Source organism: Geotrypetes seraphini, chromosome 5, assembly GCF_902459505.1.
Source record: "Geotrypetes seraphini chromosome 5, aGeoSer1.1, whole genome shotgun sequence".
NCBI lineage: Eukaryota > Metazoa > Chordata > Amphibia > Gymnophiona > Dermophiidae > Geotrypetes > Geotrypetes seraphini.
Genome location: NC_047088.1, coordinates 117534924 through 117561040, shown reverse-complemented (window position 1 = coordinate 117561040; position 26117 = coordinate 117534924). Strand labels below are relative to the sequence as shown.

The following is a 26117-nucleotide window of genomic DNA, read 5'->3' as shown; positions in this document are numbered from 1 at the left end:
CTACGCTATCTGCTCTTACCACAACCTTTGGCAATACATTCCAGAGCTTAACTAGTCTCTGAGTGAAAAAATATTTCCTCCTATTGGTTTTAGAAGTATTTCCCTGTACTCAGTGTCTTGTCTGGTCATCCGGATGGAGAATCCACAAACCAATCTGTCAGAGGCTGGGCAAATTCCAGCTTGTATCCTGATCGAATAATGTTCAATACCCACTGGTCTTCTGTAATGCACACCCAGGTAAGCAGAAACTCAGAGAGCCGGCCCCCTATCTGCAGAGAGCATTCAGTATTCTGGCGTCACTGTGTCTTTCTGGAAGAGTGTGCAGGATAGGTAGCGGAAGGTTGGGAACGCCTGCAGCCCACATACCAACCTCAGAAGCTCTGGGAAAATCTCTGCGATATAGAATATGCATACTGTCTGGAGCCCCAAAAATTAGAGCGCCCAGAACCCCTGGAGGATGTGGGTCTATTATCAGGTTTGGTCTTTGGGTGACTGACCAATATCGAATCCATGAGGACATCCAGGCTTTTGCCAAATAACTGCCCCTTAAAAGACAGCCTCACTAAAGTCGCCTTGGAAGTGGAATCACCAGCCCCCTGCCTGACCAAACAGCATTCGGCAGGCCGAAATGGAGTACGCTGACACTTTTGCCAGCACTTTCAAAAGGCCATAAAAGGCATCCACTGTATCTGTCTCAGCCACTATATCCATCCCAGTCATCAGCAGTTGAGGAGGCGGCTCTACTGCAGCAAAGACAGACGTGTGCGACAAAAAACATCACCACAGCAGCTTTAATGCCCAAACTGGCTGTTTCAAAAAGTTTCCTGAGGACCACATCCCCAACACAACTACCCCACCATTGGAAGAGAGGTGCGCTTAGTCACTCATGCAACCAAAGACTTTGGGATACCCGAAAAGCTGCTGACACTACTGCACCAGTGGATACAAGCGGGACATAGCTCTAGCACTCTTCAAAATACCTTCCGGAGAGTCAAACTGCTCAGAGATCATAAAACTCATATCCGGATGCCAGGGAAAGGTCACAGAGTGTGAGCACCCATTACAAACGCAGGGAGAAGAAGTGGACGGAGCTGACTGAGTCTGAAAGTTCAATTCCTGAAAAGATTCAGCAGGAACATAAGGCAGAACCACAAACTTAATTAAGCACAGGACAGTAGGATCATCACCAGGATCCGGATTCCCCAAAGGATCCACGGATCCAGCACACAAGCCTGGATCCCCCGATCCGAAAAGAGCTGCACTGTCAAACAATGGATCAGAGAGGTCAGGATCAGCATCCGGATCCCCCAAATCATGAGCAAGCAGAGGCGAGGACATGCCCGAAGGCACCACACCACCCAAAAACATCCTGGGGAAAAAGGAGAGTGCTCAGGAGAACAACACACTTTTTTAACTCTGACTACAAAACCTCATAATTTAGAGAAGGTACCCTGCTCCTGGGGCATAGTGTCACCCCTAGATGACTTACCGTATATATTACATTACATTAGAGATTTCTATTCCGCCATTACCTTGCAGTTCAAGGCAGATTACAAAAGAGTTATAAAAGGTGGGTTACAATATTGGATCATTGATAAATTCAAGAGAAGTTGAGAAGGCGGATTACAAAAAGAGATATAAAAGAGATATACATAGTGGGATACAGTAAATTATTGGTGACTTCAAGAGCAATTGAGAAGAACTGGTAGTATCTGTGGGGCGGGGAGAAGGCAGGAGGATGGACGGTAATTGATATGTTAAGAGTGATTCAGTGATTTCTTGAACAGAATTGTTTTTATTTCTTTTCTGAAGATCTTGTATTCGGGGGTTGTTATCAGTAGGTTGGAGATTTGGTTATCCAGTTTTGCTGCTTGTGCTGCCAGTAGTCCGTCATATAATTTTATCCGTTTGACTTCTTTGATTGGAGGGTGTGTGAAAGGGGTGTGTGTTTTTCCATGTCTGGGTGATGTAGTTTGGTAGAGGCGGTTGTTTAGGTAGATTGGGCTGTCTCCATTTAACGATTTAAATAGTATGCAGTAGAATTTAAATAGTATTCTTTCTTGAATTGGTAGCCAGTGTGAGTCGATGTATGCTTCTGTGATATGGTCGTGTTTCTTCAGTGAGTAGATGAGTCTCAGAGCTGTATTTTGGATTGTTTGTAGTTGTTTAATCATTGTTGCGGGGCAGGGGAGGTAGAGGATGTTGCAGTAGTCCAGTAGGCTTAGTATAAGGGATTGAACTATGAGCTGAAATTGTGGTCTTTCGAAGAATTTTTGTACTTGTCTTAAATTTCTCATAACTGCGAAAGATTTCTGTATTGTTTTGTTTATTTGAGGCTGCATGGTGAAGCATCTGTCTATAGTCATTCCTAATAGTTTTAGGGTGGTTTGAATGGGGTAGTTGATTGAGTTGATTTCTATACTGGTTAAGGTTGGGGTTTTGTTATTTTCGAGGAGGATGAATTTACTCGAATATAAGTCGATCTGACCATAAGTCGAGACCCCCCCCCGTCCCCCCTCAATAAGGAGGAAAAAAAAAAAAAAAAAAAATGGTTGACTCGAATATAAGTCGGGCGGCTTAATATTCAAGTACCTTCCCCGGTCAGGCATTGCATCCAGCACCCTTCCTTCCCTCCCTCCTTTCCCTGTCAGGCATTGCACCCAGCTCCTTTACTGTCAGGCATTGCACCCAGGCCTCCCAGGCATTGCACCCAGGCCACCCAAGCAATACACCCAGGCCACCCAAGCAATACACCCAGGCCTCCCTTCCTGTCAGGTATTTTCACCCAGGTATTGCACCCATTGCACCCTTCCTGTCAGGCATTACACCCAGCCCCCTTCCTCCCCTGTCACACTCTGCACCCAGCACCCTTCCTTCACTCTCCTGTCAGACTCTGCACCCTCCCTCCATCCCAGGCTCTGCACCATGCCCCCCTCCCTGCTCTAGCCTCATACCGCCACAAGGCTCTGCGCCCTGCTGCCTTCTCTGTCCTAACCTCATACCTCTACCGCCAATCCCCGGTGGAAGTGCAGCGGGCAGAAGCAAACTTTCCAAGTTCCCTTACCCGCTGTTAACAGGCTTCCGTGAGTGTCTTCGGCCGTGCTGAGAAGCACAAGCAGGTGTGCGATTTGGCGCTGCTGCTCAGTGCTGAGCGGTTTCCTTAATGGCTCCCGTGAATTCTCGAGAGAATTCGCGGGAGCCATTAAGGAAGCCGCTCAGCACTGAGCAGCAGCGCCAAATCACACACCTGCTCGTGCTTCTCAACGGCCGAAGACACTCACGGAAGCCTGTTAACAGCGGGGCAGGAACTTAGAAAGTTTGCTCCTACCCGCTGCACCTCCACCGGGGATTGGCGGTAAAGGTATGAGGTTAGGACAGAGAAAGCAGCAGGGTGCAGAGCCTTGTGGCGGCAGCAGCAGCCTGCAATAATTTTGGAAAAGGGGTGTGTATTGGCTCGAATATAAACCGGCACCCCCATTTTTGGGCCAAATTTTGGCCCAAAAATCCCGGTTTATATTCGAGTATATACAGTAAATTTGTGTGTCTTAGGTTGCAGAGAGTCCGCAGCCAGGCTGACTGAAGAACCAGTCATGTCGAGCCCCAAAAGTAATGGAGGACACCCTGTTGGGCTGACTGAGCGTCTGATCGCCTGCTAAGCAAGGATACTCTAAAAGCGCTAAATTTGCACAATCCTGGCATGAATTCACAGGAGACCCAAAGGACTCCATCCCAGCAGTTTTCCAGGGAAAAATAAAAGTTTTGAAGAAGCAGGTAGAAGAAGAAAAAAAAGAATGCTAAAAATTCTAGATGGCTGCCAGCACCAAATTCACACCAAAAATCTGATATTTTTCACACTTCCCAAAGTCCAAAAACAGCGATTTTAGGATTTTTCAGGAGGGGGAACACAGGGAAACATGCAGAAACTCAGAAAATCTCTCTTTTTAAACTTTCTTTGATGTCTCTCACAAGCTGGCAGCTCCTTGTACTCACTGTGGCCTGATACACTGGAATCCAGCTGCTCACAGCTTTCTCAGTAGCTGTAGAAGAATTCACTGCCACAATGATGTGAATGCTCTCACAAAGCTGATCTTCGGGCTGCTGGTCAGACTCCACTGTCTGACTATGCCTCCACCCCAGCGGACCACCAGAGGTCCACCAGGACAGGTGGAGGTGCGAAAACACAGCTGGTACACTGCAGAACAAAGACGGGACAAAAGCGCGCCGGACAAAGCCACACCGACATTTCAGCCCAATTGCGCACAAGACACCAGTGCGCCGCTGTAAAAGTTAATTTCAAAGAGCTCCGATTGGGGGTGTGGGGGGGAATCCCCCCACTTTACTTAATACTGTTCGCGCTGCCGTTGGGGAGATGTGGGGAGTGCAACCCCCCACATTATACAGAAAACTTAACTCTTCTAAAAACTTAAATTTCCTAAAAAAATCAGGAAACAGTTAAGTTTCCTCTATAATGGTGGGTTCCACATTATACAGAAAACTTAACTTTCCTAAAAAAATCGGGAAAAAGTTAAGTTTCCTCTATAATGGGGGGTTCCAACCCCCAAACAGCAGCATGAACACTATTAAGTAAACTGGGGGGGTTCCCCCCTCACACCCCCCGTCGGAGCTCTTTAAAATTTACTTTTCTGGCGGCGCGCCCCGTCGGAGCTCTTTAAAATTTACTTTTCTGGCGGCGCGCTGGAGTCTTTCGCCCAACTGTCTGGGCTCAAATGTCGGTGCGGCTTTGTCTCGCGCTCGAATGACAGTGAGCCCTGCGGAACACCAGAGCCCCCCAAGCATGACTGTCTGCACTCGACCCCTGCTTAACAGAAGGTGAGACTATTTCAGGGACAGCCCTGTGCTCCAAGGAAAACTATGCAGACTGGCTAGCAGGTACCCAAAAAAGGAATTGGCCTGTCAGCTATAGACCAAAGTCTGTGAATTCTCAAGCAGGCAGAGCTCCAAAATTGGAAGAAAAGTCAAATTTCTGCAAAGAATAATAAGCTATTACTTATTATGACAGGAGATGCCATTCAACAGATTACATTTAACTGGAAAAATTGGAGTAGATTAAATTACTGTTTTTGGTGGAATTCACTGTCAAATGTACAAGATGGAAAGAATGTTAGCCTTGCAGAAAGGAAATTTTAATAACTTTCAGGAGGTTTGGAGGCCATTAATAGAATATTGTAATGAGTGATGATTAAAATATCATTTTTCCCTAATAGGTATAATTGCAAAGTGTGGGGGGAGGGATTTCTGATCTGATATTAAATATTTAGATGAATAGGACAGATTATATAATATATTATATGATATATGTAACTACATATGAATTAGTAGGGTTGGGAGGGAGGGTTTAAATATTACAATTTAAGTTAAAAATGATAGATAATCAAGTGATATTGTATAAGTTCAAATGTTATTTTCTGGTACACTTGTTGTAAGATGTAAAATCAATAAAGAATTTTAAAAAAAACGCAAAATTACCCAAAAAGGGAACAAAACTACATCAAATTTAAAACAATAAAATGTGGAGAGCAGAACACACACAGCTGTAGACATGTGCAGAAGGAAAGACAATAGAGAGCGCTAAACCGATCAGTGAAGTACTACAAAGCAGAGTGAAAAATCCAGAGTGGATTCCTTCTGCAGAGTAATAATAACTTTATTCTTCTATACCGCCATAATCGTGTGACTTCTAAGCGGTTCACACCAAAGAGAGCTGGACAATCAGCGAGTTACAATATGCAGACAATCAGTGAATTACAATATGCAGATTCTTAAGATACAGCGAATTACAATGTACAGTTTATTAAAAATACAACAATATACGCAAGAGTGAACATATTAGAAGTAATAGAATTGGTTTTAGTGTTTAGTGTAGTTACTGTTTAGGTGATAAATCCATCAAATAAAGCAGTGCTGCCCGATTCAGGAAAAAATATTTCGATTCGATTCAGCCTATTGAATCGATTTTTCAATTCGATTTTCCTGTCCAAATGGGTGTTGTTGTTTTTTCAAATACCCTAGTGGGTTTATTTTATAGACTCTTCACTCCCTTTGGCCTCTCCTACCCACACTGGCGCTATGGTGTAAACAAAAAATACTTTTCCTTTCTCTGTTAAATCCTAGCTCACATTTGCAATCTAACACCAGCTCTAGCAGGATACACATTTCAAATCTGACATATTGTAATCTCAAAACAGAAAGTAAAATTATTTTTTTCTACCTTTTGTTGTCTGGTCATTATTTAAATCAGGTTGCTACCGCGCTCTGGTTGTCTTCTGATAACGTGCTTGCCGTGGTCTTTCTTCTTTATCTGTGCTAACCATCCATCTTCCATCTCTGTTCTCTCCTTCCATTTTCCTTCCCTTCCCTGGAGGTTTGGCATCTTTCCTTTTTTGTCTCCATCCCTGCAGCTACAGCGAAGGACCCCACCATCCCCAGATTCACCGTCTCCTTTTCTTAACTACCCTTTCATCCTGCATTTCTCCCTCCTTCCCCACCACCCCAGGGTTCACCATCTCTCCCATTCTCTTCACAACTACCCTCCTATCCAGTATCTCTATCCCCCTTCTACTCCATCCCTTGTGTCCAACTTCTCTCCTTCTGTTCCTTCCCTCCCTAAATCCCATTGTCCACCATCTCTCTTTCCCTCTCCTGTTTTTAGATCCATTATTTCTTCCATCTCTCCCCCAAGTTCATCTCTCCATGAACTCTTCCAAGTCTATCTCCCCTCTCCATAATCTCCCCCAAGTCCATCCCCCCTCCACCATCCATCTTCCTCCCTCCACCCTAGTGAAGAAACAGCATGAAACCTAACAAGTTATCTAGTTCCAGGGTGGATCCTTCAGACCAATCTGGGATTTCTGGCAGCCTCATGCAGTTTTGTTTTTTTTACTTTAATTATCAAAATCGCGAAGGGTGATGAGGATGGTTCAACTGAAGACTCCCAACCCCGAGGACCCCAAGCCCTTTGCTTAGGCCTGACTGGAGCTGGAGGGAGGAGCAGCTTCTGCATGTTGTAGCCAACAGGAAGAGAGATGAGAGTGAAGCACACTGAAAAGCAGCATCAGCAGCCCAGATGATCTCCATTTTACTGGCACCGAATCAGCTCTGTGTCTGGTTGAAAACCGTACGGTCGGCCTGGGCTGCAAGAAAACTGGCAGCTGCTAGTCAGAACCAGGGAGAGGGAGAATCATGTTTGCTTTCTGCATATGGGATCACGCACGCAGGGGGAACAGTCAGCGCTTTCTCTCGCTAACTTGCATTAAGGATAGGACCTTTCATTAATACTATTTTTTTAAACTTACTACTACTTTTTAGCGCTCCCTTTGCCGAAGTCCTTGCTTCTGATGTAACTTCCGGTTTAGCAAAACCGAAGTTACATTAGATGGACGGACTCTGGCAGCAGAGGGAGAGCCCCTCTAGCAAGGGGGCCAATTTGAATCAGTGAGTTTATTTTTTTGTAAAAATGAATCGAATCGATTCACCCAAAGTGAATCGTTGAATCGATTCGAATTGCGACTCAGGCAGCACTACTACAGAGCATGCGAATAACCCTATTGTCTTGAATGTCTCACCTATTGCACTGGAAGTGGTAATTTTGCCAAGGCAGACTCCTAACATCTGCTACTTCCAGAGCATTCTGACTGTTTTTTGGGGGTGAAAGTATTTTTGAGACTTACATTCTTTTCTGATGTAGCCCTGCTTCTGCATTGCCTCCAAAAACACAAAGTCACTGAAGGGAGAGCGCTCCAGTACCGCACCTTGTCCTGTGGGAGAACAAAAACAGAGAAAACACATCTTTACCCCCATGCACATAAACAGGATAGCAGCAAGTACCACTTTATTAATTGCACTGCAGAAATACACATCTTAAATAAGACATCCAATACTTACACAGCAATGTTTAGAACTCTTCTAATGTTTAAAAAATATCGTAAGATTTTTTTATGGTGAGGTCATGGGCAACATAGAAATCTATAATCACAAGACTTCAGCAAAGGCTTATTGTCCTAACTTTTCTTAGTAGAAAAGCCACATTTATGGAAGTTCTGCTCTCAAGAATTAAAGGTTGAAATTTGACTTTTCTTCCTCATTGACAATCCAAATAATAAAGTATCATAGGATAGAGCCACAGGATTTTCCAACAAACAATTTATTTGGCCCCAAATCGATTTCCAAAAAGCCAAAATGAATGGACAACAGAACAATAAATGATCTAAAGTCCCCGCTTTGAGATGACAATGCCAACATCTATTAGACTTAGAGCTATCTATTTTTTGTAAACAAAAAGGGGTCCAGAAAGCTTATTATTATTCTCAGATTCAGAATCTCAGAGAGAGCGAGACCAGAAGGCCTTGAGCATGCGCAAATGCTCAAGGCCCAGTCCAGCCCAGCACAGGCAACAGGGAGGCTCTTTGGGCATCGGCATGTCCTGTGCGTTGGTGCTGGTGCCGGTGCCCAATCGGAGTAAGGGATGTCGTTTCGGTGCTCGGGGGGGGATGTAGGATCGAGGGGGAGGGGGGCGACGTGAGCGGGGGAGGATGCAGGTTCGCAGGGGGATGCCGGATCGTGGGGGGGGGAATGGAGCAGCGCCGGTAGCCTCATGGGGGGGGGAGGAGGAGGAGGTAGAACGAATCAAAGCGAGTTTCCCTTACTTCCTATGGGGAAACTCGCTTTGATATACGAGCAATTTGGTTTATGAGCATACTTCTGGAACAAATTGTGCTCGTAAACCAAGGTTCCACTGTACTAAGTCATTGGTAACGGCTGCTAACTCAATTTATTTGGCATGGAAGAAGACAGAGTATCACATGATATTCTAAACATAAATAAATTAAGTTTTAAGTTTTATTAGGATTTGCTAACCTGCCCATTGGACAGACCTTCTAGGCAGCTTACATTCTTTATCAGGATAGGGGGAGAAATTGCTTCTAAAGTCATTTAGACAAAAGACATGATCGAGATGGGTAGGGGGTAGAACTACAATGTGTGATAAGTGGGTGGGGCTTACATACAAGGGGGGCCATAGTGTTTGCTTAGTCTTAAGGGACAATGGTTGGGAGGGCTGGTACACCTGGTTTAAAGAGTGATTAGGTTCTTACCTAGATAATATATTTTCCAATAAATAGGGATGGTATGCTAAACCAATGATCTTGCATCTGCTACAAGTCCATTGCAGGAGATACTGATCGATGTTTTCAGTACCTCCTCCTTCTCCCTACTCTCTGTTGCCCCCAGTCAGTTAGTTTCAAAGCTGGTGACAACCTACAGGAGACTAGAGAGGAAGGAGAACAGGGAGACACCCCCCCCCCCCCCGCAACAAGACTTTAATCTGCTCATAAATGTAACACAAAGATCAAACAAACCATGGAGAGAAAACAACAAATAAACTTTATTATCAGAAAGCCATTAGAAACAGTAGAACTCTGGGGAAACCCCCAACTAACTACATACAGGCAATATAAAATAAGAATAGCCTTATTGGGTCAGACCAATGGTCCATCAAGCCTAGTAGCCTGTCCTCAACAGTGGCCAATCCAGGTCACTAGTACCTGGTCAAAACCCAAGGAGTAGCAATATTCCATCCTACTGATCCAGGGCAAGCAGTGGCTTCCCCTATGTCTTTCTCAATAACAGACTATGGACTTTTCCCCCAGGAACTTGTCCAAACCTTTCTTAAAACCAACTACGCTATCCACTCTTACCACATCCTCTAGCAACACGTTCCAGAGCTTAACTATTCTCTGAGTGAAAAAAAAATTCCTCCTATTGGTTTTAAAAGTATTTCCCCATAACTTCATCGAGCGTCCCCTAGTCTTTGTAATTTTTGACAGAGTGAAAAATGGATCCACTTGTATCCATTTTACTCCACTTAGGATTTTGTAGACTTCAACCATATCTCCCCTCAGCCATCTCTTTTCCAAGCTGAAGAGCCCTAACCGTTTTAGTCTTTCCTCATATGAGAGGAGTTCCATCCCCTTTACCATCTTGGTCACTCTTCTTTGAATCTTTTCTAGGGCCACTATATCTTTCTTGAGATAAGGAGACCAGAACTGAAAGCAATACTTCAGATGAGGTCGCATCAGGGAGCAATAAAGGAGCATTATAAATTTCTTAGTCTTGTTAACCATCCCTTTTTAAATAATTCCTAGCATCCCATTTGCTTTTTTGGCCGCCGCCACACATTGGGTGAAAGTATTGTCTATGATGAGAAGCAAATCCTTTTCTTGAGCACTAATCCCCAAGGTGGACCCTAGCATCCAGTAACTGCGATTCAGATTATTCTTTCCAATAGGAATCACTCTGCATTTGTCCACCTTAAATTTCATCTGCAATTTGGACGAGCAGTCTTCCAATTCCTAAGGTCCGCCTGCAATTTTTCACAATCCGCATGCATTTTAACAACTTTGAACTTTGAGAAATGATGCTGAGGATCCACTGATCTGTTGTGATGTCCTGCCAAATTGAAAAAAACTGGGTTAGCTGCCATTGCACCAGCAGAGGGTCAAAAACTAGGCGAAGGCTTAAGTTGCAGGTAGTGGAGATACAGGACTGCTTACGGTCTCTAGGATGTTTGGTGCATAACAAGATTTTGATCGTTGCATGTTGGTTCTAGTATAAGGCCTGAACTGTAGCCTACGATAATATTGTTGAATGAATTGGTGATGATTAGCTCTATGATAAGAAAAAGCAGAGACAGGATGACAAAATTGCTGGGAGTGATCCACAGGATGTGCTAAGAGTTCCCAACTGGTAGAGGAATCCTCTTTAAGCTGTGAGACTGTGGCTTGTACCTTTTCTCCAAACAAGCTGTCTTCTAAACAGGGAACATTTGCCAGGCTTCTCTGAGGCACGATGCTCTTAGCCATACTTTGCGTCGGTCAGCTATAGCCACTGCTGCAGTTCTGGTCATCACATCATAGGCATCACAGTTGGTTTTAATTAAGTGGTAAGTAGACTCCTGAAGTGCTACATTAAGACTTGGAATGCCCTTAGGAGAAGCAGTGTCACGTTGTTGAAGGATTGAATGTTGAAAATGCAGGATTTGAAGCTGATGAACCATAATCCTAGATTAAAGCATAGAGCCCTGATATACCTTGTGACCAGCGGAATCCAGGAGACAACAATCTTTTCCTGGGGGAGCATTAGCAGGAAATATTGATGCTTTTGATTTCTTAATAGCTGACTCCGAAACCATGGTATGGTGAGGGAGTTGAATCAGGTCATGACCAAGTGCTTCTTTCACCTGGTATTTTAATTCAAGTCTCTTAGAAGCTATGGAGACTGATAGGGGTTTTTGCCAATTAGCCAGTTATAGGTCTTGTAATATCTGATGAAGTGGAATTAAATAATTTCCTTTGATTGAGTTTTACAAGACTGAAGGATAGCTTGAAAATTCTTACTGCCTTTGGGCACAGTGGCCTAATGAAGATTCAGAAGAGTAGAAACCTTTTCTAAGAACTTAGGATAAGAAAACTCCTCTGTTGGGAGTGCCTGCAAAAAAGGTAAAGAAGGATCATTAGCATGGAATATTGCTACTCCTTGGGTTTTGGCAGGTACTAGTGACCTGGATTGGCCACCATGAGAACGGGCTACTGAGCTTGATGGACCATTGGTCTGACCCAGTAAGGCTATTCTTATGTTCTTATGAATGTGTTGAGGAAAGCAAGGGAATAGAGAAATGGGAGACTGGAAGAGGCAAGGGGTAAGAAATGATGAAGGGACAGTAAAAAAGGTATTGGGAATACTGTAGATAGAGCAACTGGAGAAGGAGATGAAGGGGATGGGAAATAAAGAAACGGAATCTCAAGTTAGGGGAAGGAAAATGGAATGAAAGAATGGGAGAGGAGGTTGAAATAGGATAAAAAGAGAAGAGATGGTAATGAATAAATGGAAGATAAGAAGAAAAATATGCGAGACTGAGACAGAGTTTGAGCCCCTGTTAGGAGCAACACTGAGTGGCTGACTAGAGTAGAAACAATTTACAATGTGGGATGGGTTTAGAGATGGGGATTAGAGAATGACACGGGGAAAAAATCTGTCCCCGTCACCGCCGTTCCCTTCACCGCCCCGTCACCGTCACCGCCATCCCTTTCACCGCCCCGTCACCGCCACTGCCATCCCATTCACCGCCCCATCACCGTCCCCGCTGCATCCATATAAGCCTTAGTACTGTAATATTTAGCTTATTCCTTTCTTATAAATCAAAGTTCCTGCTGCTGAACTAGAGAAAGAGATGTTCAGCTGGCAGGGCTTTGTTTATAAATTTTTATCAACACAACTAATATACTATTTTATCCTAAAGCAAAAAATAAATAAATAAATATAATTTTTTTTTCTACCTTTGTTGTCTGGTTTCTGCTTTCCACATCTTCTCATTGAATTCCTTCCATCCACTGTGTGTCTTCTCTCTGCGTCTTCCATTTGCTGTTACTGTGCCTCTCCCTTAACCCCCCCCCCCCAATTGGTCTAGCACCCATCTTCTTCCCTCCGCTCCCGCATAGTCTGGCATCTGTCTTCTTCCCACTCTGTCTTCCACATTTCCCTTCGGGGTCTGTTCCTCTCCACCCTCCTTCAATGTCTGTCCTATTCCTTTCCACCACCACCCTTCCCTCCCTCCTTTACCATCTGTTCCTTTCTACTACTCTTCAGCTCCTCTCACGTGGCTTATCTATCTACCTTCCTCCCTCTTATTTTCATGGCACGTTACAATGTAATTTGTGCAAGCCACTGGAGCCTGCGAGCTCGGTCCCTGTCCCATCCCCACAAACCATCTCGCTTCTGTGCTCCTATTTTCTCCATTTCTAATATCTCCCCTATGTATCTGTCATTGCCCCCCCTGTGTCCATATACCATCCCCATGGCATGTCCCCTTTATGTCTCTGTCCCTATGCCCCATGCACATAATTTCCCCTCTTTCTGTTACCTTCCTGTGTCCAGATTCACCGCGGGCGGTGAATGGCCTTGTCCCCGTCGCCGCAGCTACTGCTAGTTTTCTTCCCCGTTTTCGGCGGGTGACCCGCGGCTAAAATGCGGTGGCCGCGGGTAAACCGCCACCGTGTCATTCTCTAATGGGGATCTTCATACTTGCAAAAACATTGGCCTGGTTGCATTTTCCTATATGCAGAGAGACCAGGAGACAAGATTTTTTTTTCTATTAGATGCAGATACTAGGGCTCAGTTCTATTACTCCATCCTATTGTTTCATTCCTTGTTTTGTTTTTTTTCTTAAGCAGCAATGATGTAACTTTACCCTTCTTTCCCTCTCGTTTCGTGTATGTCTCATCAGTGTTAGTTTTAAGTTATGGTGATTACTTATGCAAACCTGTTTTATGAAGTTGTAAATCGCAAATATAAATAAAAACCTGAAACCTGATAACATAGTTAATTACTTATGGTAGGTATTCTCTGAGGACAATAGGCCAAACATTCTCACAACTAGGTAATGTCATCTGATGGAGCCCAGCACAGAGCTTGCTAGCAAAAAAAATATGAAGAAGCTTCTAGCAGCTCCATACTACACATGCGCAGGTGCCCTACCACCCAATGCAGAAGCATAGGTCCTTCAGTCTTACAATTTGGTGGAAAGAATACAACTGTTTGGGGAGGTGGGAGGGTATGCGAAAATATTTGGCCTGCTGACCTTTGAGAACACCTGCTACAGGTAAGTAGCTTTGGGTTCTCAATGGACAAGCAGGCCTCCTATTCTCACAGTTGAGAATCCCTAAATACCAGGCTCATTAAAAACAACAAGGCTAGGACAATAGAGAATTACATTTTTCTGCTCTGCCAACCTTCACTCTGGGCTGTCTTGTAATTCCTCAGTTTGTATCAAAGCAGATGGTCAGCCCTAGAGAAGAAACATAACAGGGAGGGGTACGGAACTCCCTGAGAAACAAGTCTGTTTTTCTCTTATCACAATATTTAAAGATGAAAAACTGTATTTTTTGTTCCATAAGACGCACCTGACCATAAGACACACCCACCTGTAGAGGAGGAAAAACCAAGAAAAAAAAATTCTGAACCAAATGGTGTGTCCTGTACCCTGTCCCCCCCTCTGGTGGTCTAGTGGTAGGCCTGGACAGAGTACAGGGCACATTTAATGGTAGGCACATGTAGTGGCAGGCAGCCAGCCCCAAGGCAGTCAGCCAGCCAGCCAACCCTAAGCCAGCCCCCTTCCCCCCCGCACTTTTTTTTTCCATCCTGGCAGTCCAGCGCACTTTCCGTGCTCCTGCCTCAGTTCCCCTGCTCACTTCCGGCAGTAGCGCACAAGGCAGGTGCACATTTTGTGTGTCTGCTTGGTCCCGCGCTGCACTCCAAATGACTGCCGTCAGTTCTCACGGGACTCATGGGTCCTCAAACAGGAGATGTTTGTCCTGGCCCAAAGCCAATTTTGCAGTTATATCATTAAGTTAGAAAGCCACTGTCACAAACCAGAGACATGCTTTGTCACCTTCTCTGGAAGCCTGTTCATTACAATTTGTCTGGTTTGAAATCTGTTGTCCCATGGTTTAAAGCAATGGTCCAGATCAGTGTTCACTGAGCAATTTGATTTTGTTCATTTGTGCAGTTTCTTCAATAAAGCTCTCTGCAAGTAATCAGTTTTTAATCATAGGCACTCCAAAAATTGAGATAAATCCAAACTATCAGGTGAAACTAATTTATCAATTTCTCTTTCATCTACCTCTTCCTTGGAAGCCCTCGGAATGTAATAGAGGTTATCAGGTTCAAATGTGTCCACATTAGCATATTGCAAAATCTCCCTCATTTACATTCTTACTAGTTCCAAAGGAGATAGGTAGTGTGTAATAGGGAAATTGAGGAAACGAAGATTCCTGACTCATACAAAATTCTCCATTCTTTCCATCTTAGCACGCAACAATATACTATCTTTAACATTAGCAAGAGCAGTACTCTGTAAATTACCCATAGACTGATTCAATTTATCAACTTTATTTCCTATCATGTTCATTTACTTTAACTGAAGTATCTGTGGAGAACTGACACAATTTCAAAACAGTATTCTGCAATGAAGATTCAATTCTATTCACAGTAAACCATATATCATTTAAAGTGATAACTTTGTCCTTGGGCAGAACATCATGGGTTAACATATGCAGTCGATGTCAGGAACTGGATAGCCTGAAGAAGGAGGTTGGGAGACTGCAGGTTAGAGTACAGGAACTGGAGGGACTGTGCACCATAGAGGAGCAGTGCTGGGAAACTGAAGACACCACCAAAGAGGACCACATCACGGAACAAGTTAGAGAGCTCGAGAAGTTCATCGAGGAGGCTTGCAGGATGGTGGAGGCACAGGACCACCAGCTCATCAGGAAAGAATTAACAGTCGGACGACAAAATCCACCAGACACCATGGGAGTAGGACCTTGCGGGAAATCTGGACAGGCAGATGAGGAGGAGACCCAACAGAACCCGGAGGAAGGACTAGCTGACTGCGCCACTGACACAGACCTGAGACTGGAGAGACAGATGAGGAAGGGGAGATCTGCTATCGTAGTAGGAGGAGTGTGTGGTGCAGTGGTTGGAGCTACAGCCTCAGCACCCTGGGGTTGTGGGTTCAAATCCAGCGCTGCTCCTTGTGATCCTGGGCAAGTCACTTAATCCTCCATAGCCCCAGGTACGTTAGATAGATTGTGAGCCCACCGGGACAGATAGGGAAAATGCTTGAGTACCTGATTGTAAAACCGCTTAGATAACCTTGATAGGCGGTATATAAAAACCTAATAAACTTGAAACTTGAAACTAGGAGACTCAATCCTGAGAGGAGTGGACAGTCACATAGCCGGAGGGAGAGAGGACCGACTAGTGACATGTCTCTCCGGGGCAAGAACGAAGGACGTCATCAACAGAATTGAGAGGATCCTGGAAGGGGCCGAGACAGAGGAGACAGCTGTAGTAATCCATGTTGGAACCAATGACGTCAGCAGGAGGGACTACAACAGAACTGCACTAACTGATCAGTTCAGGATCCTGGGGAGGAAACTGAAACTGAGGGCAAGGAAGATAGCCTTCTCAGAGATCCTGCCAGTACCGACAGCGGACACACGGAGGCAGAGCGAACTACAAGCAATAAACGGTTGGCTCAGGAGATGGTGCGAGGAGGAGAGTTTCTTTTTTGTTCAGAACTGGACAACTTTCTTGGGAAAGAATAAACTTTACAGGAGAGATGGACTGCACCTGAGTACGACTGGGACGAGGATGCTGGCACGAAACGTCCAGAGCGTCATAGATTTGGTTTTAAACTGAAGAAGAGGGGAAAGCCGACAGTCAATCTGACACATCGGAAAAAAGTATCAAATAAGGATACTGAGCAAGGACATTGTAAAAGAGGGCTCGGGACTGAGTGGGAATTTTTGGTAAAAGGACCTAAGGAAGCAATACAAGGGTCCAGGGCCAAGGACATTGAGCAAGGACATTGTAAAAAAGGGATCGGGGCTGAGTGTGAATTTTTGGGAAAAGGACCTAAGGACGCAATGCAGAGGACCAGGGACAAGGATATTGAACAAGGGCACTGTAAAAGAGTGCTCAGGACTGAGTTGGAATTTTTTGAAAAAGGACCTAAGGATAAATCGCAGGAGTCTAGGGCACAAATGAAATTGGTAAGCAGGACTAAAAGAGAACAACGGATTCCAGAGGGACAACCAAAAATGGGGAAACAGGCTGAGGACGAAACAGATACGCCACAGGAGGAGGATGACCGAGACGAAGCTTGGGGACTAGCAACTCACGAGGGGGACGCCAGGAGTGCCAAACCACAAGGAAAACCAGCAAGAAAGGTGAACAACCGGGACTTACATTGCTTGTACACTAACACTAGGAGCCTAGGGGCTAAAATGGGAGAGCTGGAAGTATTAGCCTGCAAAAAGGGCCTAGACATAATTGGAGTCACAGAAACGTGGTGGACTGATGACAATAAATGGGATGTGGCCTTACCAGGGTTCAAACTCTACAGGAGAGATAGGTCACACAAAAAGGGTGGAGGAATAGCGCTATATATAAAAGATTCCATACCTTCAACCAGGATGGAAACAACAGTAAGGGCGGATGACTTGGAATCACTATGGGTTAAGCTACCAGGAGGAACAGGAACAGACATAAAATTGGGTCTGTACTATCGCCCACCTGGACAATCGGAAGAAATCGACCAGGACCTGGAGGCCGAACTGAGGCAGTTATGCAAAAGCGGAAGTGTGGTGGTGATGGGGGACTTCAACTACCCGGGAATAGACTGGAGCATCGGGCACTCAAACTGTATGAGGGAGACCAAATTCATGGAGGTCACGAGGGACTGTTTCATGGAACAACTGGTCACGGAACCAACACGGGGAGATGCCACTCTTGACCTAATCTTCAACGGACTAGGGGGACTCACTAAGGAGGTGGCAGTACTAGCCCCACTAGGAAACAGCGATCACAACACGATCCAGTACAGACTAGAAATTGGACCATCAAAGGTGAAAAGAACCACAACGACAGCACTCAACTTCAAAAAAGGGAATTATGATGCCATGAGGAAAATGGTGGGAAAGAAACTCAACGATACCCGCAAGGAAGATAGAGTCCGTAGAAAAAGCCTGGACCCTACTCAAGGGCACGGTGCACGAAGCACAGAAAGCAATGTTACTTACCGTAACAGTTGTTATCCAGGGACAGCAGGCAGCTATTCTCACTAGTGGGTGATGTCATCCGACAGAGCCCCGATATGGACGTCTCACAAGCATGTCTTGCTTGAAGAAACTCAGAAGTTTCGAGATGCTCGCACCGCGCATGCACCAGTGCCTTCCCGCCCGATGGTCCGGGCGTGTCTCCTCAGTTCAGGTAGCTAGCAGAGAAGCCAACCCAGGGGAGGTGGGTGGGACGTGAGAATAGCTGCCTGCTGTCCCTGGATAACAACTGTTACGGTAAGTAACATTGCTTTATCCCAGGACAAGCAGGCAGGTATTCTCACTAGTGGGTGACCTCCAAGCTAACCTCAATGGGATGGTGGGAGAGTTGGCAACTTAGGAGAATAAATTTTGCAACACTGTTTGGCCAAACTGTCCATCCCGTCTGGAGAAAGTGTCCAGACAATAATGAGAGGTGAATGTATGCACCGAGGACCAAGTGGCAGCCTTACAAATCTCCTCAATCAGTGTCGATCTGAGGAAGGCTACCGAGGCTGCCATTGCTCTGACCTTATGGGCTGTGACCTTACAGGGAAGGGGTAATCCAGCCTGGGCATAGCAGAAAGAGATACAAGCCGCCATCCAGTTGGAGATGGTGCGCTTCGATACAGGTCGTCCCAACTTGTTTGGATCAAAGGAGACGAAAAGTTGAGGGGCAGTTCTGTGCGGCTTGGTGTGATCCAAGTAGAAAGCCAAAGCACGCTTACAATCCAGAGTATGAAGAGCTGATTCTCCAGGATGAGAATGAGGCTTTGGAAAAAACACAGGAAGTACAATAGATTGGTTGAGATGAAGTTCAGAGACTACCTTAGGCAGGAATTTAGGATGAGTGCGGAGGACCACCGAAAAACCACTTTCCAAGTGAGAAACTTTAGCGGAGCCTTGCTGAGAGGCTGAAAAGGAGGTTTCATAAGCTGAGAAAGGACAACATTGAGATCCCAAACCACTGGAGGAGGTTTGAGAGGGGGATTGACATGGAAAAGTCCTTTCATAAACCTGGAAACCACAGGATGAGCAGAGAGAGGTTTCCCTTGTAGAGGCTGATGGAAAGCCGCAATAGCACTCAGGTGGGCTCGTATAGATGTAGACTTGAGACCAGACTGAGACAGGTGTAGAAGATAGTCCAATACAGAGGATAGGGAGGTTCGCTGAGGCTCCTTAGAGTTGGAAACACACCATGAAGAAAATCTAGTCCATTTTAGGGAGTAGCATTGACGAGTAGCAGGCTTCCTGGAAGCCTCCAAGACATCCCTCACCGCCTGGGAAAACTGGTGAGGAGTTACATTGAGAGGAACCAAGCTGTCAGGTGGAGAGACTGCAGGTTGGGGTGAAGTAGAGATCCCTGATGCTGAGTAAGCAGTGAAGGAAACACTGGAAGAAGGAACGGCTCCCTGCTGCTGAGTTGAAGAAGAAGGGAGAACCAAGGTTGTCTGGGCCACCGAGGAGCTATCAGAATCATGGTGGCATGGTCGAACTTCAGCTTGACCAGAGTCTTTTGAATGAGAGGAAAAGGAGGAAACGCATACAGAAAGCGATTTCCCTAATCCAGCAAGAAAGGCATCTGCCTCGAGACGATGAGGAGTGTAGATCCTGGAGCAGAATTGAGGCAGCTTGAAGTTGTGGGGAGCCGCAAAGAGGTCGATCTGAGGCGTCCCCCAATGTGCAAATATCTGATGAAGGGGCTTGGAATGGAGTGTCCATTCGTGAGGCTGGAGAAGATGACTTAGGTTGTCTGCCAAGACATTGTCCTTCCCCTGAATGTAGACAGCCTTGAGGAAGGCATTGTGGCGAACCGCCCAATCCCAGACTCTGAGAGCTTCCTGGCAGAGGGAGGCCGAGCCCGTGCCCCCCTGCTTGTTGACATAATACATGGCGACCTGATTGTCTGTGCGAATGAGGACCACCATGTCGTGAAGCAGATGTTGAAACGCTTGAAGAGCATTGAAGATGGCTCTGAGCTCCAGAAGATTGATTTGATGGAGTCGGTCCGCACTGGTCCAGAATCCCTGAGTGCGAAGACCATCCAGATGAGCTCCCCAGGCATAGGTCGATGAATCTGTCGTGAGAACCTTCTGGTGGGGAGGAGTGTGAAACAGCAAACCTCTGGATAGATTCGAAGAGGTCATCCACAAAAGTAGAGACTGCCGAAGAGCAGGAGTGACTATGATGTGCCGAGTCAACGGATCTGACACCTGAGACCATTGAGAAGCCAGGGTCCACTGAGGAATTCTGAGTCTGGCAAAAGGCGTCACATGAACTGTAGAGGCCATGTGGCCCAGGAGGACCATCATGTGTCTCGCTGAGATGGACTGGCGAGAAGACACAGACTGGCAGAGATGAAGAAGAGCAACCATGCGTTGAGGAGGAAGGAATGCTCTGAATCGAATGGTGTCCAGGACCGCCCCGATGAATGGGAGAGACTGGGAAGGCTGTAGATGAGATTTGGGGAAGTTGATCTCGAAGCCCAAACTCTGCAGGAAGTAAATAGTGGCCAGGGTCGCCGAGATGACTTCTGGAGCCGAGGGGGCCTTGATGAGCCAGTCGTCGAGGTAGGGAAATACCTGAAGACCCCGGGTCCGGAGTGCAGCGGCCACCACCACCAGACACTTCGTGAAGACTCTGGGAGACGAGGACAGGCCGAACGGAAGCACTCGGTACTGCAGATGTAGATGTCCCACCCGAAATCTGAGGAACTTGCGAGAGGCCGGATGAATGGGAATGTGAGTGTAGGCCTCCTTGAGATCTAGAGAGCATAACCAGTCGTTCTGCTCGAGGAGGAGATAAAGAGAAGCTAGGGTCAGCATGCGAAATCTCTCTTTGACCAAGAACTTGTTGAGGACCCTGAGGTCCAGAATTGGTCTTAGGTCGCCCGTCTTCTTCGGGACAAGGAAGTACCGGGAGTAAAACCCCCAGTTGTGCTGGTCCACAGGGACCGGCTCGACGGCATGAAGCCGGAGCAAAGCATGAGCTTCCTGAAGAAGAAGGGCTGTCTGAGTCAAGTTGGAAGGATACTCTCTTGGAGGGTGGTCCGGAGGTACCCGATGGAATTGAAGAGAGTACCCCTCTCTGATGATAGTAAGGATCCAGAGGTCGGTGGTGACAGCCTCCCAGCGATGATAAAAGTGATGGAGGCGCCCCTCGATGGGAAAAACAGAAGGAGGCAGAACGAGGTTGGTTACGCTCTCTAAGAGACAGTCAAAAAGGCTGAGGAGCCTTGGGGACAGTAGACGGCTGAGGCTTTTGCTGAGCTTTAGGAGGAGGCTGCCGCTTCGCTGGTTGCCTCGCAGGTGGAGCTTGCCTCGGTTGATAACGCCGTTGATAAATCACGGGCGGTCGAGAGGGTTGAGACTGCTGAGGCTTAGGCTTCGGCCGAAGAATGGACTGAAAGGACTTTTCATGATCAGACAATTTCTTCGTGACTGTCTCGATGGATTCGTCAAAAAGATCCGCCCCAGCACACGGAACGTTTGCCAGTCGGTCGTGAAGATTTGGGTCCATGTCAATGGTACGCAGCCAGGCCAAACGGCGCATCGCCACAGAGCAGGCAGCAGCCCGGGCCGAGAGCTCGAAGGCATCATAGGAAGATTGCATCAACTGAAGACGAAACTGGGACAGCGAAGCAACTACCTCCTCGAACTCAAAATGAGCCTGGGACTCGATGTAGGGCGTAAACTTCCGAAGTACAGGAAGAAAGAATTCCAAATAAGTGGCAAAGTGGAAATTATAATTCAGAACTCGGGACGCCATCATAGAATTCTGATAGATGCGTCGTCCAAACTTATCCATGGTTCTGCCCTCGCGGCCCGGAGGCACCGAAGCATACACCTGGGCTGGATGAGACCGCTTGAGAGAGGATTCGACCAGAAGGGACTGATGCGAAAGTTGAGGGCCCTCGAAGCCCTTATGATGCACCGTGCGGTACCGAGCATCCAATTTTCCAGGGACCGCAGGGATAGAGTAAGGAGACTCAAAACATCTCATGAAGGTCTGGTCGAGGAGCTTATGCAGAGGCAGGCGCAGGGATTCGGCTGGGGGATGAGGCAAGTGCATGGTATCGAGGTACTCCTTGGAGTATCGAGAACCAGAATCGAGGGTAATGTCCAGGTCATCCGCCATTTGTCTTAGAAACGAGGAAAAAGACAGTTGGTCCGCCAGCGCCGGTCATCGAGAAGGACTGGAAGAAGACGAGGCCTCGGGCTCTACAGAGGCCTGCGAACAACAGGGTGAGTGAAAAACATCGGGGTCCTCGAACTCCGGACCCGGAGGAGGAGACCCAGCCGAAGCAGAGTACCCCATACGAGGCAATTTCTTTTGAGGAGAGACGGTCGAGTGCCGAGAGGAATGCCTCGAAGAGTGCCTGGATCGATGCCTCTCTCGATGCCTGGAGGGGGATCGAGACCGCCAGTGAGAATACTGATCCCCAGAAGCCTCTAAAGAGCAGATAGGACTCGAGGCCGTAGATCGGAGAGGCGGAAGATTCGACGCCTCCCGAGACGCCGCCCAGGCTTGATAGGGGGTTCGGAAGAACTCGTCCTGTTTCTTGCTATGCCCAGGACTGGGAGGCCCCAAGGGTGGATGCCACACTGTGTCATGGGGAAGGGTAATAGGCTCCAAGGGAGGCAAGTCACTAAGGGAGGCCTTCCTCGAGGGAATCGGCTCCAAGGGAGGCATTTCACTAAATGAGGCCTTCCTCGAGGGACCGGCCACTGACCGCCGCTCCTCCTCGCCGAGCAACGAGGTCGTGCGTCGCGGAGGAGGAGGAGGGGGCGGCCCGCCCCTCGGAATCGGAACTGGGAGGTCACCCTGGATCGTGGCAATCAGCCGGGGTCCCATGGTGGTCATGAGTTCCACAAACTGAGCCTCCAAAATGGACCGCAACGAAGCCGATATGGAGGGATCCGCACCAAAAGGGAGCCCTTACGCACGGTCTCCGCGCTCTTTCGGTGCAGAGTGCTTTTGCTTGCCAGCCTTCGGCACTTTGAGCACCACCGGAGGAACTGTAGGGGTCGGTACCTGTTCCGAGGAGACAGAGGAAGGCACCAGCGCCGAGGTCGAGGCCGAAACCGGAGTAAACGATGCCGGTTTCAGAAGGCCAGAAGCTGCAGGGGAGGCAGAGGGCTTCGCAGACGGAGTCGAAGCACCAGTCAATGTCGAAGCCGAAGGATCCAACACAGCTTCCATCTTGAACATCGACTCCCACAAAAAACAGCGGCGTTTAAACGCACGCGCTGTGAGAGTGGAGCAAGGCCGGCACGATTTCGGAAAGTGGTCCGGACCCAGACACTGCAGGCAGCGTCGATGCGGGTCCGTGAGCGAAATCGCGCGCTGGCACTTGCTACACTTTTTAAAACCGGTGATCGGCCGGGACATAGGCCGGAAAAGCTCCGCCGCAAGGTCGAAGGCGCGGGGCCCAAGCCACGCGGCCGACCCGGTGTCGGAATGAAAAAATTTTTTTTTTTTTTGAAAAGAAATCAAAGAAAGAAACAAACGCACGGTAAGAGCAAAAGAACTCAAACCGCGGCGATGCAGAAGGCGAAAAAACGGGTTCAATTGGCGCAGAATTGAAGTAAACTTCTCAACTCCGCGGAAGAAAAAGAACTGAGGAGACACGCTCGGACCATTGGGCAGGAAGGCACTGGCGCATGCGCGGTGCGGGCATCTCGAAACTTCTGAGTTTCTTCAAGCAAGACATGCTTGTGAGACGTCCGTATCGGGGCTCTGTCGGATGACATCACCCACTAGTGAGAATACCTGTCTGCTTGTCCTGGGATAACCTGTGCGTCCCCAAGTTCAGGAAAGGGTGCAAGAAAAATAGAACAAAAAACCCAGTGTGGATAACAAATGCAGTGAAAAAGGCGATAAGCGATAAGAAGGCATCATTCAAAAAATGGAAAAAGGACCAGACAGAGGACAACCAAAAGGAGCATAAAAGACACCAAAAGGAGTGTCACCGAGTGGTTAGGAAAGCAAAAAGAGAATATGAAGAGAGACTGGCAGGGGAAGCAACAAACTTCAAATCATTCTTCAGGTATGTCAAGGGGAAGCAACCAGCTAGGGAGGAAGTGGGACTCTTGGATGATGGAGACAGAAAGGGAGTGGTAAAAGAGGAAAAGGAGATAGCGGACAGGTTAAATGAGTTCTTCACGTCAGTTTTCACAAGGGAGGACACAACCAACATTCCGGAACCCGAGGAGATCATAAAAGGAGATCAGGATGAAAATCTGGTCCAACTAGAGGTGAGCAAGGTGGATGTCCTCAGGCAGATAGACAGGCTAAAGAGTGACAAATCACCAGGTCCGGACGGCATTCACCAAGGGTACTCAAGGAACTAAAGAACGAAATAGCTGAGCCACTTTGACAAATATGCAACCTATCCTTAAAAACTGGAGAGATTCCGGAGGACTGGAAAATAGCAAATGTCACGCCCATCTTCAAGAAGGGCTCAAGGGGAGACCCAGGAAACTACAGGCCGGTGAGCTTGACCTCGGTCCCGGGAAAGATGATGGAAGCGCTGATTAAAGACAGCATCTGGGAACACATCGAAAAAAATGGGCAGCTAAAGTCGAGCCAGCATGGCTTCTGCAAGGGCAGGTCATGCCTCACGAACTTACTATACTTCTTTGAGGGGGTAAACAGCCAGGTGGATAGAGGGGAATCCATAGACATCATTTACCTTGACTTCCAAAAAGCCTTCGACAAGGTACCACACGAAAAGACTGCTAAGAAAGCTATGGAACCACGAGGTGCAAGGAGTGGTCCACCGATGGGTCAAAAACTGACTGGCGGACAGGAAACAGAGGGTTGGAGTAAAGGGCCATTACTCAGATTGGCAATGGGTCACGAGCGGAGTTCCACAGGGGTCGGTGCTGGGACCGCTCCTGTTCAATATATTTATTAACGACCTGGAGGCGGGAACAAAATGTGAGGTTATTAAATTTGCGGATGACACTAAACTATACAGCAGGGTCAAAACCATGGAGGACTACGAAGACCTCCAAAAAGATCTGACAATGCTGGAAGAGTGGGCCAAAAAGTGGCAAATGAGCTTCAACATAGGGAAATGCAAGGTCATGCATGTTGGGAAAAAGAACCCGATGTTCACTTACAAGATGGGGGGATCACCGCTAGGGGTGAGCAACCTTGAAAGAGACCTGGGAGTGATGGTAGACACAACATTGAAGGCGTCGGCGCAGTGCGCCACAGCCTCAAGGAAAGTGAACAAAATGTTGGGTATCATTAAGAAAGGTATCACGACCAGGATGAAGGAAGTCATCCTGCCACTGTATCGTGCAATGGTGTGCCCGCACCTGGAGTACTGTGTCCAGTACTGGTCGCCGTACCTCAAGAAGGACATGGCGGTACTTGAGAGAGTCCAGAGAAGAGCAACTAAGCTAATAAAGGGTATGGGGGACCTCTCATATACTGGAAAAGCGACAATTCAGGGGAGACATGATAGAAACCTTCAAGATCATGAAGGGCATAGAAAAAGTGGACAAGGACAGATTTTTCAAACTATGGGGAACCACAAGTACATGGGGGCACTCAGAGAAATTGAAAGGGGAAAGGTTTAGAACAAACGCCAGGAAGTTCTTTTTCACCCAGAGGGTGGTGGATACATGGAACGCGCTACCGGAGGATGTGATAAGCAGAAGCACGCTACAGGGCTTCAAAGAAGGTCTGGACAGGTACCTGGAGGACAAAGGGATTGAGGGGTACAGATAGGAGTAGAGGTAAGGTTATAGGGACAGGATTAGAGGTAAATTATAAAATTAGTCAGAGACCACTGTTCAGGCAGTGGGCCTGATGGGCCGCCGCGGGAGCGGACCGTTGGGCGAGATGGACCTCTGGTCTGCCTCAGCGGAGGCAACTTCTTATGTTCTTAACTCCATAACCATTTGAACAGGAATCAATCCTTTTGATCTCACACCCTCAGACTGTTCTAATACATTAAGTCCAGTTTGATAACAAAATTGTGAAGAGGAGGCTACAACCTCCACCTTAGAGGGTGTCTCTACTCTTCCAGTAGAAGCTGATGGCTGGGGTGGTGGTGTCAAAAATACTGAGTGGATTTAGAAGGAGCAGACACCTGAGGTTTCCTAGTGTGTTGCAGCCTTTCTTCTGCTGTGGTCTGGAAGTAGAAGATGGCTTTGTCAGAAAACACCTCTGGTAGGAAGAAGAGGGCTTATAGGGTCTGATAGTGAATGGATTGGATATAGGTTTAAGCAATGAATCCTAAGACTTTTCATAGGTGGAGAGCTTTTGAGTGGTATTCTCAATCGAGTCCCCAAAGAGTTCATCCCAGAGGCAGGGAATAATGGCCAACCAGTCTTGGAGGTTAACATCATATCCACAATTCTTAGCCATGTCAATCTCCTCATGGCTACAGACATAGAAGCCCTGGAAGATAATTCAAAGGCGTCATAT

At 47.0% G+C, this 26117-nt stretch overlaps 1 protein-coding gene across 1 annotated transcript in view; it reads right to left on the bottom strand.

Annotated features, from left to right (window-relative positions):
- Positions 1-26117, bottom strand: part of NDUFA10 (NADH:ubiquinone oxidoreductase subunit A10) — a 367340-nt gene that overhangs the window by 237511 nt on the left and 103712 nt on the right. The window contains exon 4 of the mRNA XM_033944949.1: positions 7689-7775. Coding sequence (XP_033800840.1) covers positions 7689-7775 — 87 coding nt within the window. The remainder of the gene's footprint in view (positions 1-7688; positions 7776-26117) is intronic.